This window comes from Mizuhopecten yessoensis, unplaced genomic scaffold (assembly GCF_002113885.1).
Source record: "Mizuhopecten yessoensis strain PY_sf001 unplaced genomic scaffold, ASM211388v2 scaffold10687, whole genome shotgun sequence".
In the NCBI taxonomy this organism is placed as follows: domain Eukaryota; kingdom Metazoa; phylum Mollusca; class Bivalvia; order Pectinida; family Pectinidae; genus Mizuhopecten; species Mizuhopecten yessoensis.
The window spans coordinates 436,170-458,367 of NW_018408671.1; the positions used below are offsets into that span (position 1 = coordinate 436,170).

Sequence of the window (22,198 nt, forward strand, 5' to 3'; positions counted from 1 at the left end):
TGAACCCCCCACTAGCATTTAAAGTTGACCTTTGACCTCATAACTGTAACGGAGAAAAATATTTGTACTGCTGGTCTACATAACATACCCAAGTATCATGACTCTAGTTCAAATGTTTCTTAGGAAATTGTTGTTTGAAATTTTTCACATATTTGACCGCTTTAACCTTGAAAGTAGGTCAAGGTCATTTTAATGAGGAAACTTTATAGCACTCCATCTTAGGTACCTACTGGTCAAATATCATGACCCTAGGTCCTACAGTTCTTCAGAAGAAGTCGTTCAAAAGAAAAAGTTGATGGGCGGACACCGGACGACGGACGCGGACGACCGACGCGGCAGTACGGCATAAGCCTTCGGGCCAGGTGAGCTAATAAAACCTAAAGGTGCTGTGATTGGTCAAAACCTTGTCATTGGGAACATATTCCTACGCCACTACAGGTACGTAATGTACCGTTATTTATTGTTCCAAGAGGTTCTGCAACATTTTATAATGTAGAAGTGTCTAGAATTGATTTTAAAGTTGAACTGGAAAAAATTAAATGTAGGAAGTAGGTCACTGTTACTGAACTCAGAGGCCCGGCAAAAACAGCAACCAGAGTAGACGTCAAACTTGGATGCTGGGGCTGACAAACCCCATACAAACAGATTTGTTACCGTAAATGAAGATGAACTGGGAAATTTTATCTTCAACCAACAACTTTCTTTTTCCTATTTATAATGTCTCTCTTGACAATGCCTCACTTTTGGCCTTTAGTTGAGTGTTCGCCCCTGTGAGGAAGGCTGTGGGTTCTTTCCCCTGGCCGAGACATACCAGAGTCTGTACAAATGGTAGTTTCTACTCCTGCTTAACGCTCAGCAATTTAGGAATGGGACGACTGCAGGTTCGCCTGTTGTAAGTATAATGTGACCGGATGGGGTGTCCTGCTGGGTGTCTTCAGCAGTATGTTTCAGTGAGGTAGCACTATAAAGTTGGCATCAGTTCCGCACTATCACAAGGATCGAGACAAACACAAACATATCCCAGCCTCCCAAAACACACAAGCTTACACTACACGCATGCATTTTTCAAGGGCGTCCTCAAATGACCATAGCTGTTGATATGACGTTAAACAATAAAAGACCAAATCAAAAAATTATCTTCAACCAATCTAACAAATTTTAACACTCTGAGCAAAACATATCGGATCTGAAACTGTTGTAACAATTTTTCAAGTTTTCTGAAGTCAATGAAAGAAGAACAAGAGATCCCAGAGGGATCTTGGCACCCAACATCGTACCATCTTCTTGGCGCCCACCATCGTACCATCTTCTTGGTGCCCACAATCGTACCATCTTCTTGGTGCCCACCATCGTACCATCTTCTTGGTGCCCACCATCGTACCATCTTCTTGGTGCCCACCANATCGTACCATCTTCTTGGCGCCCACCACCGTACCATCTTCTTGGTGCCCACCATCGTACCATCTTCTTGGCGCCCACCATCGTACCATCTTCTTGGCGCCCACCACCGTACCATCTTCTTGGTGCCCACCATCGTACCATCTTCTTGGCGCCCACCATCGTACCATCTTCTTGGCGCCCACCACCGTACCATCTTCTTGGTGCCCACCATCGTACCATCTTCTTGGCGCCCACCATCGTACCATCTTCTTGGCGCCCACCACCGTACCATCTTCTTGGTGCCCACCATCGTACCATCTTCTTGGCGCCCACCATCGTACCATCTTCTTGGCGCCCACCACCGTACCATCTTCTTGGTGCCCACCATCGTACCATCTTCTTGGCGCCCACCATCGTACCATCTTCTTGGCGCCCACCACCGTACCATCTTCTTGGTGCCCACCATCGTACCATCTTCTTGGCGCCCACCATCGTACCATCTTCTTGGCGCCCACCACCGTACCATCTTCTTGGTGCCCACCATCGTACCATCTTCTTGGCGCCCACCATCGTACCATCTTCTTGGCGCCCACCACCGTACCATCTTCTTGGTGCCCACCATCGTACCATCTTCTTGGCGCCCACCATCGTACCATCTTCTTGGCGCCCACCACCGTACCATCTTCTTGGTGCCCACCATCGTACCATCTTCTTGGCGCCCACCATCGTACCATCTTCTTGGCGCCCACCACCGTACCATCTTCTTGGTGCCCACCATCGTACCATCTTCTTGGCGCCCACCATCGTACCATCTTCTTGGCGCCCACCACCGTACCATCTTCTTGGTGCCCACCATCGTACCATCTTCTTGGCGCCCACCATCGTACCATCTTCTTGGCGCCCACCACCGTACCATCTTCTTGGTGCCCACCATCGTACCATCTTCTTGGCGCCCACCATCGTACCATCTTCTTGGCGCCCACCACCGTACCATCTTCTTGGTGCCCACCATCGTACCATCTTCTTGGCGCCCACCATCGTACCATCTTCTTGGCGCCCACCACCGTACCATCTTCTTGGTGCCCACCATCGTACCATCTTCTTGGCGCCCACCATCGTACCATCTTCTTGGCGCCCACCACCGTACCATCTTCTTGGTGCCCACCATCGTACCATCTTCTTGGCGCCCACCATCGTACCATCTTCTTGGCGCCCACCACCGTACCATCTTCTTGGTGCCCACCATCGTACCATCTTCTTGGCGCCCACCATCGTACCATCTTCTTGGCGCCCACCACCGTACCATCTTCTTGGTGCCCACCATCGTACCATCTTCTTGGCGCCCACCATCGTACCATCTTCTTGGCGCCCACCACCGTACCATCTTCTTGGTGCCCACCATCGTACCATCTTCTTGGCGCCCACCATCGTACCATCTTCTTGGCGCCCACCACCGTACCATCTTCTTGGTGCCCACCATCGTACCATCTTCTTGGTGCCCACCACCGTACCATCTTCTTGGTGCCCACTATCGTACCATCTTCATGTGTTCTATGTCAGTTTGATCTCTTCTCATCTTTCCTCTGATCTGTTTGATCGATTTATGTAAACAGTAACTTTTGATCTAAACTACATACTGCAGTGTATAAAAGACAACCTTCAAAGTGAGTTTGTCGTTTCACATATTTACTAATACAATTTTTTTCAATCAGTCTCAAAACAAAGTTGAACCTCATTATCTCGAAGTGGACGGGTTCGTGGAACCAGAGGGCATGTATCGCTCACCTGGATATTTAAGCAGTCATAGCAAAATATTAAATAAATATTATGCCATACTACTCATATCTCCAAATATTGGCTCTGTACGTATCCCAGTAATACCCTTTACTTATTGGGTCCCATTCTCCTGTCCCCATAGTGAGGTAGGGGCATGATTTCTACAAAATTGAATCATGTTGGGCCAAGGATACTCTATATCAAATTAGATTAAGATAAAGCTATAGGATAAAGTAGGTAAAGGTCATTTTCATTCACAAACTTTGTTAGGCTCCATCTAAGGAAGCTACTTGTTAAAAGAAGCTGTTTGCAGTGTGTGCTATATTTGACCCCTGTGACCTTGAAAGAAGGTTGAGGTAATTTACAATTGTAAACTTTGTTGGGCTCAATCCCAAGAAGCAACCAGCCATATAATATGATTCTATGCATTTCCATTATTTAGAAGAAGTCGTTTTATAAGTTTGATATATTCAACCCCTGTGACCTTAATGGTGGGTCAAGGTAATTTTCATTTGCAAGTTCAATCCCTAGAAGCTACCAGACAAATATTAAGATTCGATTCCTTTTCAGTTCTTCAGAAAAGTCCTTTTAAGTATTTGACACATTTGACCCCTGTGACCTTGAAAGAAGTCGTAATGTTTTACATTTTTCCCGATTGTCCCATAAAGTTTGAAACATCAAGGTGACTGTACTTTGAAAATTTCCATTAACGATTCGAATCTGAACAAACCGTGTCATTACCAAGTGTCATACGGCAGGACGTTAGGGCCGTAACATTGATGTTGTCATTGGTTCTTCCCCTACCTTGAGGGTGTGACAGAGAAATCTCCAACCCTCGGTTGATATTCTTGATTGTCTTACCCGAGACTTTGCAGAGGGTAAAACATTCGACAATATCATCCCGAGGGTTGGAGATTTCTCTGTTGCACCCTCAAAGTAGGGGATGTTTAACTCATCCTGTTCAACTCACAAATCCGCCGACAAGTGGTGATTGTATAAAATATAAACATTGATTGCATGTTTTTATAGCAAATCCAGAGTTGTCTCCAATGGTCTGCTTCTGTTGACATGACACCAACACATTGATGACGTGATGTCATACTATTGTTATGACTTAGATCGCGCCATTCTGCACGGGGCTATCTCACCTTAGGGGGTGACAAGCTGATATTTCTGGCTTAAAAGGGTGACACACCTGTGAAGGGTGGGAGAAAAGGTAAACAACAAAACACAAACAACAGTGTTAGTTGACAACTATTTATTGCATCCCATAAGTTTATGTCAATAGTGACAGTAATGGGTCACCTCTCTCTCCTCACTATGTACCTCTCTCATCACAGCAATATCATCACTCACACTCACAAAACAAACCAGCCCCATTCTCACTCACACCTATCAACAAAACTCCAGTTTTATATATTTTATTTCCAATGAATAGTTCTCATTGTGCCTGCAGTGTGTTAAAATTTAATAATCATGTAATATTCAAATTTTCCTAGGAAATGTTTTGATGGGAAATTTTGAAATAATATCATGCTGACAGAGTGGTCTCCCTTTGAGTATTTAATGACATCTGTTCTATTTACTCTTTGTTGTAGTATCTCTAGCAGATAAAAGTGTACATTTCATGTTAACATGTTACAGATCAAACACAAATACAATTTATCCATTATCATAGTGCTTCAAGGTGTTTAAATGAATTGTACACGGAATCCTGATCATCACACAGGAACCACAGAAAACCTGGTCACCAAACAGAAACCATGGTCACTACACAGAAAATCCTGGTTTCTACACATAGACCATGATTACAAGGCAAAAACCCTTGTCTCTACACAGAAACCATGGTCTTCAGGCAGAAACCCTGGTCTCTACACAGAAACCATGGTCTTTAGGCAGAAACCCTGGTCTCTACTCAGAAACCATGGTCTTCAGGCAGAAACCCTGGTCTCAACAGAAACCCTGGTCTCTACACAGAAACCATGGTTACAAGGCGAAAACCCTGGTCTCTACACAGAAACCCTGGTCTTCAGGCAGAAACCCTGGTTACTAGACACATACAAGCTACATGGGTCATCTGACATTTCTGTCACAAACATAAAATAGATATGGCAACTATAGTTACATTATACATGATTGTAATATCATAGCATTTATATACCAATAACTGACAGGTATCAACATAAACATTAAACTGACCAGTATCAACCTAGTACAAGCCATAACAACAGTTACATATACTCACCAATATTAAAATTATCCCAGCGAGAAAATTCGTCTGCATATCGGCATTATCTCCCTTTGGCAACTCTTCAGTCTACGGCGGCCCGTACATGCCATACAATTTACGATCAAAATTGCAATATTAAATCAGCGAAATAAACAACTTCCCGATTTTTTTCGTTGTCCGATTTTTTGTGGAGGGTTAATAGACGTATATAATTTGTGATTCAAGTGGTTTTGTCTTTGTTGCAGTTAATTATAGGTTAAACCATAGTTTGATTAGTCTATAGACCATAAACTGACCAGTATCAACCTAGACCTTAAACTGACCGGTATCAACCTAGACCATAAACTGACCGGTATTAAGCTAGACCATAAACTGACCGGTATTAACCTAGACCATAAACTGACCAGTATCAACCTAGACCATAAACTGACCAGTATCAACCTAGACCTTAAACTGACCGGTATCAACCTAGAACATAAACTGACCGGTATCACCCAGGGCATTTATTATGTTGTGCATGGTACAATTACAAAAACATCGGATTTGTCTGTCAAATGTCTATAAGTTCTGCGATTAATTATGCGAAATATTTTCCAAAATTGTTTAGTGTCCATGCCAGGACACTTATTATGTTGAGCATGGTATAGACATGTATTTTTATTAGCATACAATTACAAAAACAATTGATTTGTCTGTCAAATGTCTGTATTTGAGGCTTTCACGATGCCTACCACAAGGCCTAGCAGTATCTATCTACTAGACAAATCACATAAAGAGGGCGGGGCTTACAGGAGGCTGGGAACAGGGGTTAGAGGTCAGTGAGGACAACGGCAAAAGGATGTAAGTAATAAAACAAGGCCACTATTCCACATTGTTCATACTCACTATACATCTAAATTAATACTATTAATTTTCATGTTTTGATGCACTTCATCGTTTTTTATTAAATATTCATCCAATATTCGTAATATGTCAGTTTCATCTCTAATTGTAATACAGAGTATTTGCATCCTGGTAGTATTACAATGTATTTGTAGAAAAAAAAGTATTACAATGTATTTATCGCCCAGTAATAACAAACACAGAATTTGACTATTTTTAGAAAAATACAATTGGATTACAAAAAGAAAAAAAATATTCCCTGAAACAAAATAACAATATTTCTCTTCCGAATCATGATCTTTAAGGCACACTAAAACTTATTTTTCGTGAATAAAATTAAATATTGACCATATTTGACAACAAAGCTGTGATTTGTAGGCCTGGACTACTAGCGATAATCTTGCGGAGATCTATGAATGAGTATTTTTATATTACATCAAATTCAGGATGCCCTTGCTTCAATACAAAAAAAAATCAAAAAAATCATGACAACCATAGTTGCCATGGTTACAACAAAAACAAGAGAAGGGGAGGTAACTTGGTTAGTTGTATTGGCACAATTATATTGCAAAAAAAACTTCAACAATTCTCCGCACACAACACACAGGAAGTGGCTCTATCAGAGTATAACAATCGGGAGTCTATCTACGTCAGGCTAATCTCAGTGTTAAAGTAAGCTAAATACAAAATACATATACAAACAGTTCTAGACACTAAGCTAATAAAAATGTCAGGAATCTTTCTTCTGTATTTCTCAAAAAAGTGTTTCTGTTAGACGTTAGGTTGATGCCAGTTTGTAAATTTATCGTAAAAACATAAACAATAATAAAAAAACAAAAAAACGGCCAGCCACTGGCTTCCAACAGAATCATACAATCCTAGAACAGTCTAAACTACAGCCCAGAGCACAGTCCAATGTACTACAGTCCAAAAAAAGTTCAGTATCAATTTATCACACTAAAGCAACAGATAAAACAGAGTCCAAACGCTTCACATAAAAAAAATTATCATAAACCATTGAACAGTTATATACATGTATAAAAAAACATTTACAAATATCAGTTACATGATTTGATGATTCTGAGATCCACACTTTCCAACGGTTTGAAAACAATCCATGATAATGATTTGCTGTAGTTATAAATAGTCAAGCATCAGTTTACGAAGCTAAAGCAGACGTGTTTTAGTGTGATTGAGAAAGATCGTCAAATTTAGGTGACATGGGCCAATCTACGATATATCACTTCAGGTTCACGCTAAGTAGTACATTGACTTTTATCATTTAGAATGCGTATTAAGTACAATTTAATTGACACGGTTGGTTTCCCTTGACTGATTTTTTTGCTTTTATCAATCTCACAACATCACTTATATACGCTACACTGTAAGTAAATAAATACATTGATTACATTTTTATATACATCATCACAATGGCGTCACACAACCGCAGAAAACCACGCACTGTACATCTTATAAATATATATATTATATGGATACAAATATGGAATTTGGCAAAGCCAATGCACATACCTTTGACAGCGTTATAAGGCTTACTTCACACAGGGAAACATATCACTCGAGAAACATTCTGGGAGTTATCTCCCTTGGTTCACAATAATATCATAGTACGTTCTAACATCAACAATTATTTCCCTCCAGTAACATTGACAAAGTTCACACACGACGGTACAAAAACATTCGCCACAAGTCAGCAATCACTGTAAGCAAAATATTACACAACTCTTTGGAAGACGAGACTTTCTAAAGATAAAGCAATTAAAATGACCTTTATTTTATGTCATAAAGACCGTTATACTTCATCACAATGACCTCTATTCTATGTCATAAAGACCTTTATACTTCATCACAATGACCTCTATTCTTTGTCATAAAGACCCTTATACTTCATCACAATGACCTCTATTCTATGTCATAAAGACCTTTATACTTCATCACAATGACCTCTTTTTTTTTTGATAAAACGACGTTTATGCTACTTCTAAGTTACTTTTGTTCTATGTCCTAATAACCTAAATCACAATGAAATTTAGTCCAGGTACTAATGCAGTGGCACCTGTCTTTGATTACAATGTTACCCTGACACTGACTGATTGTCTTCAAAGTAAATACATTTTAAATGGGGTAGAATTGTATATGCTACAGATGAAAAACATTTGATTTTATATTTTAGCTATGGCAATATTGGGCTCCTCAGTCAGAGGTCGTGGTCAGGGGTCAAGATCAATTATTAATACACAATCAAGTGTGGACTTAACACTCAGAAATCGACACTTATATATGACCGGTTCATACGCTAACTTAAACATTGAAACATAAAACCTGACGCCTTTATAATACCACATGATATGATTTTGGAATAAAAATATTTTCATTAATTGCTTTATACATTTTGATAAATGAGTGTTGCTATGGTTACGCGAAGGTTAAAGCTGATGATGTAACAATACTGACAGGTTACGAGTAATTTACACGACGTGTTGCTCAAAACTTCACACTGGACATTTTCCGCTGATTTAAAAATTCTCGGTGAATTGTTTTGTGAAAGGTGATGATAGTTCAATATGCCTGGTACACACAAACACATACAAAGGGACATAACCAGATTCTCCGTCAAAAGAACTCGTCACATCCTCTAAAAGCTGTTTTGATATGAATAACATGAGCAGGTTCAACAAATAAAACACAATGAAGACCAGGAAATAAATAAAGTCACATGATCACAGCTTTGGAACATATTGAGTATTAGTCTCTGTCACACCTCCGTCCGATCCTGTTCGGCCATCTTGTGTTTGTCACCGAGGAAGAGCACGCTGGTGGTGCCATCCCGTGACACTACGGTCAGAGTATTGGTTGGGGTAGGGGGTGGAGATGAGTGTTTGTGACGTCGTCGGATGAAGACGACGAGGAGAATGACACAGATGAGCAGCAGTAGACAAATGCCTACTAGAATGTACATGATGGAGTGCGTATCACGACCATCCTCTGACACCTCGTACGACCCCAGGGCACTATCCCCCTGGGGCACTTCACTAAATACAATCTGCACCATGTTTGTGCCTTTCTCTGGGGTCTCGGCCCGCTTTACACGACCTATGACCTCCCCAGTCGACATGGAATGATATGTAGCACTTCGCTTCTGTTTGGGGTTCCCACTGGAACCCATGGAAAACACTGCATGGAGAAACCACATCCTCCCTGGATCCATCTGGGAAAATAAAACACAGTTCGTTTCATATACCAGTAACAACTGGCTGTTGATGATTTGTGTCGAGAGTGATCAAGATTTCTGAGGTCAGACACTAGTTCATTTGTGCTGGTGATGTCATTTGCACAGGAAGGGGAGAATTCACTCCGTTTAGAAATATTATACTTTAGCTAAGGAGCATATTGAATATCCTTTATTCTAGTTACCTCAAGTAAATGTCATTTGAGTAAAACTTCATTATACTGTCAATTTTTTTACTAAAAAAATGTTATAATATAAAGGTCTTGGCAATATAAAGAGTGAAACATATTGATGACATGTTAAGAAAGTCGGTAAAAAGGGGGACCTTGATATACACTGTATGTTGGTCGTACGTGAAGAGGCAATAAAACAAGGGGCATTATAATGAATTATTTTTTATGAATATAAATATTTATATATATATATTATCTATAAATAACATGGCCATATGCTTTTCAGTTCTTTCTGTACATTAAATTACCAAGGGGGATTCATACCCTATAAATAGACAAACATGGGATTCCATGAATAGACATACCTGAAAGAGAGGCTTGGTGTCTACTGAGAAACCATCTGCCCCGGGTTGGCGGAGGAGATCCCCAGCACTTGGGTCATCCTGGGCCAACCTTGCGTTGAATGGAATGCCGTCAAAGCTCTCATCCACCGTGTGTGGATCCCTGAGGTCCTGTTAAGGACAAGGTCATTTCAAGGTCAAGGTTAATCAATGTTATACAATCCATTTACCTATTCTTCCTAAAATTATGTAGATCACTGAAAGATTTTAGATATACATGTGCAGACATGTTAGGTTTTGAGAAAGACATTTAAACACTGATTGTACAATTACTCATTCAATTATTCATAACTCAAGAATTTATAATTTCAAATTCAGGATACTTGCACGAAGGCAGATTTTGAAACACTCTACTAGTGTATTTATATAGGCAACTTGCCAGACACTACAACCCTGCATAACCAATAATCAAGTTTGTCTAAATATTTCTTGGATCTCCTTGGATAAGGTTACAGGTACCTACCAATATTTTGAACCTGTATTCCAGGTTTTCTGACTCCCCGGCACACCCGTATTCCCCCCGGGTAGGGGCGTACTTTGGGATGTAGCCATCCTTGCCTGAACACACATAGATCTTCTCCATGCCAAGGTCAAACTCCAACCCCAAGGTCTGGACAGGGTCGACATCTATTCGGCCATATATCTTATCTCCTGGTAAAGTATACAAATCATCATTAGTCAACTATCATAAAGTACTGTACAGGACTTTGATATGTTGAAAACAGTATTATATACAGTGAAATCTGTCTTATACAACACCTCCAGGGATACAACATACATATATGGGTCAGATAAACCAGTATTATATACAGTGAAACCTGTCTTATACAAGACCTCCAGGGATACAACATACATCTATGGGTCAGATAAACAAGTGGTATGTACAGTGAAACCTGTCTTATACAACACCACCAGGGTACGACATACATGTATGGGTCAGATAAACCAGTGTTATATACAGTGAAACATGTCTTATACAACACCACCAGGGTACAACATACATGGATGGGTCAGATAAACCAGTGTTATATACAGTGAAACCTGGCTTATACAACACCACCAGGGTACAACATACATGTATGGGTCAGATAAACCAGTATTATATACAGTGAAACCTGTCTTATGCAACACCTCCAGGGATACAACATACATGTATGGGGCAGATAAACCAGTGTTATATACAGTGAAACCTGTCTTATACAACCCCTCCAGGGATACAACAAGTCAACTATCATAAAGTACTGTACAGGACTTTGATATGTTGAAAACAGTATTATATACAGTGAAATCTGTCTTATACAAAACCTCCAGGGATACAACATACATGTATGGGGCAGATAAACCAGTGTTATATACAGTGAAACATGTCTTATACAACACCACCAGGGTACAACATACATGTATGGGTCAGATAAACCAGTATTATATACAGTGAACCCTGTCTTATACAACACCTCCAGGGATACAACATACATGTATGGGGCAGATAAACCAGTGTTATATACAGTGAAACCTGTCTTATACAACACCACCAGGGTACAACATACATGTATGGGTCAGATAAACCAGTGTTATATACAGTGAAACCTGTCTTATACAACACCTCCAGGGATACAACATACATGTATGGGTCAGATAAACCAGTATTATATACAGTGAAACCTGTCTTATACAACACCTCCAGGGATACAACATACATGTATGGGTCAGATAAACCAGTATTATATACAGTGAAACCTGTCTTATACAACACCTCCAGGGATACAACATACATGTATGGGTCAGATAAACCAGTATTATATACAGTGAAACCTGTCTTATACAACACCTCCAGGGATACAACATACATGTATGGGTCAGATAAACCAGTATTATATACAGTGAAACCTGTCTTATACAACACCTCCAGGGATACAACATACATGTATGGGTCAGATAAACCAGTATTATATACAGTGAAACCTGTCTTATACAACACCTCCAGGGATACAACATACATGTATGGGTCAGATAAACCAGTATTATATACAGTGAAACCTGTCTTATACAACACCTCCAGGGATACAACATACATGTATGGGTCAGATAAACCAGTATTATATACAGTGAAACCTGTCTTATACAACACCTCCAGGGATACAACATACATGTATGGGTCAGATAAACCAGTATTATATACAGTGAAACCTGTCTTATACAACACCTCCAGGGATACAACATACATGTATGGGTCAGATAAACCAGTATTATATACAGTGAAACCTGTCTTATACAACACCTCCAGGGATACAACATACATGTATGGGTCAGATAAACCAGTATTATATACAGTGAAACCTGTCTTATACAACACCTCCAGGGATACAACATACATGTATGGGTCAGATAAACCAGTATTATATACAGTGAAACCTGTCTTATACAACACCTCCAGGGATACAACATACATGTATGGGTCAGATAAACCAGTATTATATACAGTGAAACCTGTCTTATACAACACCTCCAGGGATACAACATACATGTATGGGTCAGATAAACCAGTATTATATACAGTGAAACCTGTCTTATACAACACCTCCAGGGATACAACATACATGTATGGGTCAGATAAACCAGTATTATATACAGTGAAACCTGTCTTATACAACACCTCCAGGGATACAACATACATGTATGGGTCAGATAAACCAGTATTATATACAGTGAAACCTGTCTTATACAACACCTCCAGGGATACAACATACATGTATGGGTCAGATAAACCAGTATTATATACAGTGAAACCTGTCTTATACAACACCTCCAGGGATACAACATACATGTATGGGTCAGATAAACCAGTATTATATACAGTGAAACCTGTCTTATACAACACCTCCAGGGATACAACATACATGTATGGGTCAGATAAACCAGTATTATATACAGTGAAACCTGTCTTATACAACACCTCCAGGGATACAACATACATGTATGGGTCAGATAAACCAGTATTATATACAGTGAAACCTGTCTTATACAACACCTCCAGGGATACAACATACATGTATGGGTCAGATAAACCAGTATTATATACAGTGAAACCTGTCTTATACAACACCTCCAGGGATACAACATACATGTATGGGTCAGATAAACCAGTATTATATACAGTGAAACCTGTCTTATACAACACCTCCAGGGATACAACATACATGTATGGGTCAGATAAACCAGTATTATATACAGTGAAACCTGTCTTATACAACACCTCCAGGGATACAACATACATGTATGGGTCAGATAAAACAGTATTATATACAGTGAAACCTGTCTTATACAACACCTCCAGGGATACAACATACATGTATGGGTCAGATAAAACAGTATTATATACAGTGAAACCTGTCTTATACAACACCTTCAGGGATACAACATACATGTACGGGTCAGATAAATCAGTATGTCCAGGGCTAGACATTAAGGGTAGCCCAATTATATATAGTCTGAGACTAGTGAAAGGAGTAGGTAGGATTTCGCCCCCAGTGCTTAGGAAAATTGATCCTGTGAAAATGTGTTTCTCATGTGCTAACAACATTTCAATATATCAATTCTTTTTTGTTTCAGTACTTTTTAATAAAACAATCTTTTTAAATACCAATTTTCCTCTTTGAACGTGACAATAATCCATGAAATCTCTGTTTTTTACCAATTTTCGAACGTTTCAAGTCAAAGAAAACCATTTATCTTCAAAAATATAATTATACGACTTTGACTGATATTACTTACCATGTTGCATCATATTGAATTGGGTTGGTAGATATTGTGTATGGAAATTATTAGCCTGACTGACTAGCGTTTTTAAAAATAAATTTCTAGCCCTGATGTTGGAATATAGAGGTCTTATTAGGTAGTTTTGATAAGATATGGGATTACAGCTGGGCTAGACATTTATATGATAGATCATGGGCCATGAGAATGGTTTCATGAATACGGGCCCCATGTATCACTGCTTTGTACCATATGGTCCTATTCAAACTTTTCAATATATTTGACCTCTGTGACCTTGAAAGCAGGCCAAGGTAATTTGTTTTGAGGAAACTTATACCTGGAGAGAAGGTCGTGCCAGACTTGTCCCCCAGTGTAGGAGTGTCGGGGGACAACCACAGGGAACGTTTGTTGTAAAGACTGAAGTCCGTGTTGAGTGAATATTGTGAAGGAACTGGATCGCTGGTCTGCTGAAATCTGATTGGGAGGTCAAAGGTGATGGGGTCAGTGGGGTTACAGACAGGAGGAAGTGTGTAGGGCTGTGAGATGGCAGCGGTGCAGGGGATCAGTGAGACGTGGTACAGCCCGGAGTAGTCCTTCACCTGTAAACAAAACCAGTGAAGTGTGTCATCAAGGTGCATCATGGGAGAAACAGTTTTCAAAATTTGAGATCAACAACTGCCATTTAGATTAAAAGGTTTAGCCCGACAGATTTTGTTCTAAATTGATGAAACCATGGATTAAAATCTGAGTAAAGTAAACTCTATGCCCATACTTTGGACAAGTTTAAGGTTCTAAAATGGACTGATATATAATACTGTTTATAACCAACATTGTACAGTCCTGATTTTACCAAATCAGCAACCCTCCTTCAGTTAAAATATTCTGACAAACATTGTTATTGCTAACAGAAATTTCAAACAAAAATGTCTTTATTGAACTTTGACCCCTTGGCTAAACCCTTTCATCACCAAGGGTTCTATCTGACAAATGATAATCTATATCCTTAGGTGATGACATAAAGTTAATAGAGAATCTCAGATAAACCCTAACTAAGAAGTTAATGTTTTTAACTGACCCTTTAATTTCATTCATAAAGAACCTTTTTATAGCCTTTTGACACATAAGCCAATGTGAGAATGTAAAACTATCAACAGACAATGAAAGAGTTTTCATATCTTAAAGTCAATTTTTCATTTAACAAACTTTTAATAAATTTCACATCAAATTAAAAAAAGCAAAAAAAAAAAGAAAAAGGAGAATTTCATATATTTAAATTTTCCAAAGTCCTTGTAGAATTTTGATGTTTTGTTCTGTTATAACTGTGACAATTACAAACACATTAGTGATCAGAGGCAGTGAAAAAACAACAACAAAAATATAACAAAAGTGGTCAAGGCCAGAAACGTGTGCTAGAAAAAGTTACACAGCAATGTGGTAAGATTTTATAAATGGTCAAACTTACTGCAAAGTCCGATTCAAACTGCCACAGCTGATTGGGCTGGTCAAATGTAGGGTCACTCCTGACCAGGGTCAAAGTGAAGGTCATATCTGGATGATCAGGAGAGGTAACCATGGAAACAACACCTGTGCCTGAAAATATAAGTTACAGAAAATTGGGAAGGACTAAAACTGGGAATGTAATTACAGAAAATTGGGAAGGACTCAAACTGGACATGTAAACCACACACAACCAAACAATACTCCTTGTACCGCCTAAAATATTAGTCTTATACGTCTAAAAACTACCTCCTTAGGACTGGGTACCCTGACTTCAAGGAGATTCATCATCATATATTTGACCCTTGTGACCTTGATAGTGGGTCAAGGTCATTTTCGTTCTCAAACTTTGTTGGGCTTTTACCAACGAAGCTACCAGCCACATATTAGGATTCTATACCTTTCAGTTCTTCAGAAGTCGTTTTAAGTACTTGAAAGTAGGTCAAGGTCATTTTCGTTATCAAACTTTGCTGGGCTATTACAAATGAAGTGTCACCTAAATATCATGACTCTAGGCCTGCCCTTTCTTCAAAAGAAGTTGTTCAAAGGAAAAGATGGAGGACGCCGCACCATTGCATAAGCTCACTAGCCCTTCGGGCAGGTGAGCTAAATATTAAACTAAATTTGTTTTATTTCTGAAAGAATTAGCAGATAAACATTATGATTTACCTACACATGATTAGTACCTAGTAATTTGAATTACTGTTGTTACCTGTGATTCGATCGACGTAGCTGTGTTACCTGTGATTTGACATACCTTTGTTACCTGTGATTAGTACCTAGAAATTTAAATTACTGTTACTTCCTGCAATTTGACATACCTGTGTTACCTGTGATTAGCACCTTGTCATATTTTTAATTACTGTTACTAGCTGCAATTTGACATACCTGTGTTACCTTTGATTAGTACCCAGTTATCTAAATTACTTTCGTTAGCTGTGATTTGACGTACCTGAGTTACTAGGGACAAACTGGCCCCTGAAGTTGGGTGTAGTCCTGATCGTCACCATCAATCGTTTGTCGTCCTGGATACGTAGACTAGTTGGGTACAAGGATCCTGAAAATATGGACACGTTAATGTTTACTGATTATATTGATTTTGGTTAAAACTTGTTAATTCACCCACGTCCTACTAGTCAGACCCAGGAGTTGCAGTCGTAACCTGCCTACTGTTAGGTCTCTCGACAGTTGACTGAATCCCCACATATTTAGCGATATTTAGCAATTGACTAAAATGACCGGACAATGTACATTTAATGATTATGGGTGTACAACTCCACAAAGTATTTGATTGGATGTTACCGCCTGTAATGTTATATCACATGTGACATGTTGTGTATACAATTTTTGATTAAGTAATATCAGCACTTTGATTGCTTGGTAAATCAAACATTGTTTGTAATGGTATTTGAAGATGAAATCAGTGTTAATATAAGGCAATCTTTGAATATTTCATGACTAACCTCTGAACTTTGACCTGGGTGCTGTGGTGATACCATTTTGCCACAAGATGGCGGTGTCGTAGACAAAGCTGAGCTCCAGGTCAGTCTGCATGTTGACCGCCGTCCAACCTCCGGCCTCGGCGTGGAAGATGTAGGACACGTACAACGGAACAAACATGGTCACTCGGGACTGCTTCAAGTTGATTGGCTGGAAGTAATAAAGAGAACATATTTCATGACAAACCTGGTCATCACGACAGAGGCAGACATCTTCTATGCAGACTTTATCTATCCTCATCAAACCTGGTATTTCAATTTTTCATAGAAATTTTTCTGTTTAAGTATTTTAGTAGTTTTTTTTTCTTTTTATCACATTTTAACTCACTTTGAAAAGTGTAAACAGACGATCTTGAACACTCACCTGCCCATCTGTGGAGATTTCTCCTCCGCATACCGACACAAGCTCGGACATGTCAAAATAGCCATCAAACTCCCACAGGCACGACTCCAAGTCTAAGTTCCTGTATGAATAGAAATATATCACCATTATAGTCTCAATCAGATGAAAAAAAAACATTCCAGATCTAAAAAGTAGTAAATCTGACTGAAATTTGTTCCTATACGCTATGTGTAAACTTTACTGAGATTTATATTTTGTGAATTCTCTCACAGTTTTTTTTAAACATTTCCCTCTTCTTCTCATTGAATTGGGTGGAAGTAAAATGATTTTTAATGTAAACTGTAGACAGCTGTAAAAAAGAACAGTTTGTGTTGTCAAAGTTCTGATGTTATCGAAGGAGATTTTATTGTTATTTTTTTCAAACATTATCAAAAACAAAACAAAAAACAGAAATTGGTAAATTTATCTCAACAGAAAAGTTCAGGAGATACAATCGAGAGGGATGATGCATATGCAATTATATTAAGAGTTATTATTAACTTATTATTACAGTTATTACCTGTACCCCCTGACTTACCTGTAGAAACTCAGTGTTGAATCACCCCTCAGTGTTGAGCTAAACTGGTACGGCTCTAGTCCTAGAGAGTTACGGTTCCTGGTATCATAACTTATTATTACAGATATTACCTGTACCCCCTGACTTACCTGTAGAACCTCAGTGTTGAATCACCCCTCAGTGTTGATCTAAACTGGTACGGCTCTAGTCCTAGAGAGTTACGGTTCCTGGTATCATAACTTATTATTACAGATATTACCTGTACCCCCTGACTTACCTGTAGAACCTCAGTGTTGAATCACCCCTCAGTGTTGAGCTAAACTGGTACGGCTCTAGTCCTAGAGAGTTACGGTTCCTGGTATCATTGGATACAAAGCCAAACCCAGAGGTCACTTGAAGATCACTGATGTCCAGCAGGTTGGAGCACTTGTGTTGTGCCACACGCAGTGCATTATGGGTAAGTATGAAATCGAAGTTTGAGAGCTGACGAGTGGACAGCACAGGAAGTAGTCCGTCGTGGTGAGGAATCGTTATGGTAACCCGTACCATGTTAGGATGGACAGGGTCACTCGGACCTGTTAACAAAAACATGATTGTCAAAAAAGAAGTTAAGGGTTTCAAAACATTTCAAATGATGTGTGCAGCGTCTCACATAGTGGCTATTAGCCATTACCCCCAGAATAGTTTTACCTGGAGCATGATATAAGTCACTGAGTATTTATGAAATTTCACATAAACTTGATTATGACCATAATGAGCCAGCGACACAGTTCTATGTGTTTTACACAACATACCCTCGGGTGATAATCCACATTCCTATAGTACATGTACCCCTCGGGTGATAATCCACATTCCTATAGTACATGTACCCCTCGGGTGATAATCCACATTCCTATAGTACATCTACCCCTCGCGTGATAATCCACATTCCTATAGTACATGTACCCCTCGGGTGATAATCCACATTCCTATAGTACATCTACCCCTCGCGTGATAATCCACATTCCTATAGTACATGTACTAAGTTTTACTTCAAAAAAGGTCATTAATGTACAAGCATTGCAGTTATAGACTTTGAACCTTGCTTTGACCTTTGACCTTATGGCACACAGTCTTGTCTGGATACACATGCCTAATACGGTTTTATTAAATAATCTGTGTAAAGTACAGACAAGTTCAGACCAGACAAAGGGACTGCTATATATACCCTATAAAGTACAGACAAGTTCAGACCAGACAAAGGGACCGCTATATACATGTATACCCCGTCACCTCTGTAGGCAGTATGATTAAATGATCCTAAATTTGACAAAGAATAGAAACATTAATTCTCAATCCAATACATAATTCTACCATGAGTTTATTTCCATACTTCCCTCAATTTTAAACAGCTTGGTAATAAACCTTTTCTCTATATCAGAGTTACTGTTGTTGTATCAAGTTTTACCTAGGTATCTAAGACGGCTGCTGAACGGCTCGGACCCGATGGAGGCTGGGTTCCTGGGAGGACAGAGTCCCTCGTCAGTACTAATAGTAACTGGGACACTCTCAATCTCCCGCCCTGGATCACCATCAAAGTTGACGGCACGCGCCAGACACTGCACTTTACTTCCTGAAGAACAAAGATTACTTAAATTAACAAGACAAATTTATTACTTATCACTACATTCAATTGTATTTTAATTTCAATTAGAACACTGACAGGTTATCAAGAGCCCCTCCAGGTACCTGACTGACCCCCTCCCCCCCCCCAATCTATTTTTAGTAACAGTTATGTTTACCTTGACCTTACAAACCCCTACTGCACATCTACATTTCATAGTGTATCATAATATCAAAATATCATTTCCGAAAGAAGAGCTGTCTTTCGGTTTCTGAGATAATCTCTGGAAACAAAAGTGTGGACGGACAGACGGACACCCTGATTATTTCTGATGCAGGTTCATCATAAAGAAATCAAGAAAATTTCAAAATCTTATATATTACATAGAAAACTTCAAAACAGGTGTAACACAGAGCTATCTAATAAACTTAACCTATTTACTTCACAGTTGTATTGTTTCTAAGACTGACCTCTGTTGAAGTATATGCTGTCCAGAGTTATTCCCCTTGTTGAGGCGAAGAATGTCGATGCTTCCAGTTCCCGAAGAGGCTTTGTGATACCGTCAGGACCACTAGGGGGAGCCACTTTCCAGTGGAACTTTGTAAGTGTATCGTTGATTTCCTGAGTCTGACACAGTGTTCCTGTCGATGTGGCGAAGTCAGGATGTTTAGGGTTACAGGGCTGTAAATAGAAATACGGTAAACATACAGTACACATACAGTACCCATACAGTACCCATACAGTACTCACACAGTACACATACAGTACCCATACAGTACCCATACAGTACCCATACAGTACTCATACAGTACCCATATAGTACTCACACAGTACCCATAGAGTACCCATAGAGTACCCATACAGTACCCATACAGTAAACATATAGTACACACACAGTACCCATACAGTACACATACAGTACACATACAGTACCCATACAGTACTCACACAGTACATACACATTTAACAAGATATTACCTCTTTTAAGAGATCACTTTTAATACACTTCATTACAGGTTTTTTTACATTTTAAATGAACCTATATTTAGAGACCATCTGTGTTAAGGCAAATGATCTACCAAGAAACGCGCCACTTTATGAACTTCCGAATGTGGTTTCTGAATACAGTTTTTACTGAGTGTATCAATATACACATTTCTGCTGAAAAACTATGAAACAGCAAAAGGCAATGAGAATCAGTCTTCTTGTCATTTTGAAATATTTTGTATCTTCCTGCAGTCACCTATGAACTGTAACTTTGCACTATAAATATATGTGTTTTTTAAGTGTGTGAGTATTTTGCAAATTAATGAAAAATAATGAAAAACAATGAACTGTTATTGTTTACTGTAGCTACTATAGCTGGAGTCATTGGTACCAGATCACTGTTTGACGGTAATACAGATATACAATGCACTTTGCACTATATTGATAACTAGTCATTCTAAGTTGGCTGTGGGATCCAAATCTGGAGCCTGACTGAACTAGGCAGAGGTTTGACCCCTAGTGTTGTGGCAACTTATGTCCAACCTCTAAACATGATCTTAAATTAATTGTCTAGATACTGTAGCATAGGTGGTCAGCAGACCTTCTGGTTTAATATACTCACTGTTATACAGATGACAGGGTATCCATGTACAGGGTTGTCATGGTTACCAAGGGGATCGTCGTAATCCCTGAGTGACACAACGATGGGGTGGGTGGGAAACACGACGTCCATGATCTTCTTATTCTCCTCCACGTACACCATAGCCTTGGCATTCCTCTGTAAACATTACCGTAGTGTTGGTCTAAGTTGCTCAATATACCATTTCACTGTATTCAACATAGTAAACACTCTGGACCCCGAGTCATACCAGACAGTATGTTGATAAATTATTGTGAAAGGATGGGATTGTCAGACCAAAAACAGGGATACAGAGGTAATACTTAAAAGGGATGGGTCAGTTATGGGGTTGGTTACGGTAAGTGTGTTTTACAAGAGAATTACAGCTTACAGTGTTGGTAATATGGGTCTGATAGCCTACATACAGTATGGCTAGTCAATATGTATCGTATATTATGATGTAATCATTTTGTATAATCCAATTAAGATTTTTTTCATTGTTCAGTGACCATGTTGTGTTTTCGACATGAACATTGTATGTATGTATAGGTAGGACTTACTCCAGAGTTACTTCCCTTGGTATGTTAAACACTGACCCTAACTTCAGCCACTATGTTGTGATTTCGACATGGAGACTGTATTTCCATATGTAGGAATTACTCCAGAGTTACCTCCCTTGAGATGTTAAATACTGACCCTTACTTCAGCCACCATGTTGTGGTTAGGGCGTAGATGTATGGTGAACACTTCTCGATTCTCTTTCATGTCATCAAACAGAATCTCCACCTCCACATCCAAACGTGACATTCCTTCCTCAAATATCAGCACTGTCAAAAACACAAACATTTTCAAATGTACAGTACGATGAATTTGTGCCAAAAGCAAGTGTAACTTAAATACCTCAGTTCATACATATTTATAGGTGTTAAACATCAAGACAACAGTATATGATGCTTAATAGACATTTACAACTTATGTGTGATAAGTTGTCTGAACAAGATTTATGCTCAAAAAGGGCAATAACTCTGCAAATTCAAAATAAATTGCATAAAAATAACTACATTGCATAGTTTTAAAGTAAAAAAAGGTTTACTGAAATCTATGCAGTAATTTAAGTAAAGGGACATAACTCTAAAATATGTGCCAAAAGGGAAAATAAAGTTATTACTGATAAATAGCACATAGGAGAAGTGGTCTCGCGAAACTTGTGTTTACAGACAGATGGACTGACGGACAGACACAAAGACATCAC

General features: G+C 39.2%; 1 protein-coding gene across 4 annotated transcripts in view; it reads right to left on the minus strand.

Moving 5' to 3' along the window:
• Positions 1 to 4,399: 4,399 nt before the first annotated feature.
• Positions 4,400 to 22,198, minus strand: part of LOC110461846 (extracellular matrix protein 3-like) — a 125,974-nt gene continuing 108,175 nt past the window's right edge. The window contains exons 13-26 of one of the 4 annotated variants that reach the window (XR_002464184.1): positions 21,643 to 21,773; positions 20,950 to 21,105; positions 19,811 to 20,021; positions 19,185 to 19,349; positions 18,015 to 18,312; positions 17,203 to 17,302; positions 16,803 to 16,989; positions 16,292 to 16,396; positions 15,305 to 15,432; positions 14,180 to 14,441; positions 10,553 to 10,740; positions 10,054 to 10,200; positions 5,855 to 9,494; positions 4,400 to 5,719 (exon numbers count right to left, since the gene is read on the minus strand). Coding sequence is in view for 2 of the 4 variants with exons in the window: in XM_021515553.1 (XP_021371228.1) it covers positions 9,042 to 9,494; positions 10,054 to 10,200; positions 10,553 to 10,740; positions 14,180 to 14,441; positions 15,305 to 15,432; positions 16,292 to 16,396; positions 16,803 to 16,989; positions 17,203 to 17,302; positions 18,015 to 18,312; positions 19,185 to 19,349; positions 19,811 to 20,021; positions 20,950 to 21,105; positions 21,643 to 21,773 (2,531 nt within the window). In the remaining 2 variants the exon portion in view is untranslated. Of the gene's footprint in view, positions 9,495 to 10,053; positions 10,201 to 10,552; positions 10,741 to 14,178; positions 14,442 to 15,304; positions 15,433 to 16,291; positions 16,397 to 16,802; positions 16,990 to 17,202; positions 17,303 to 18,014; positions 18,313 to 19,184; positions 19,350 to 19,810; positions 20,022 to 20,949; positions 21,106 to 21,642; positions 21,774 to 22,198 lie in introns of those variants that run through there. The other 3 variants (XM_021515554.1, XM_021515553.1, XR_002464185.1) reach the window with 3 other exon arrangements.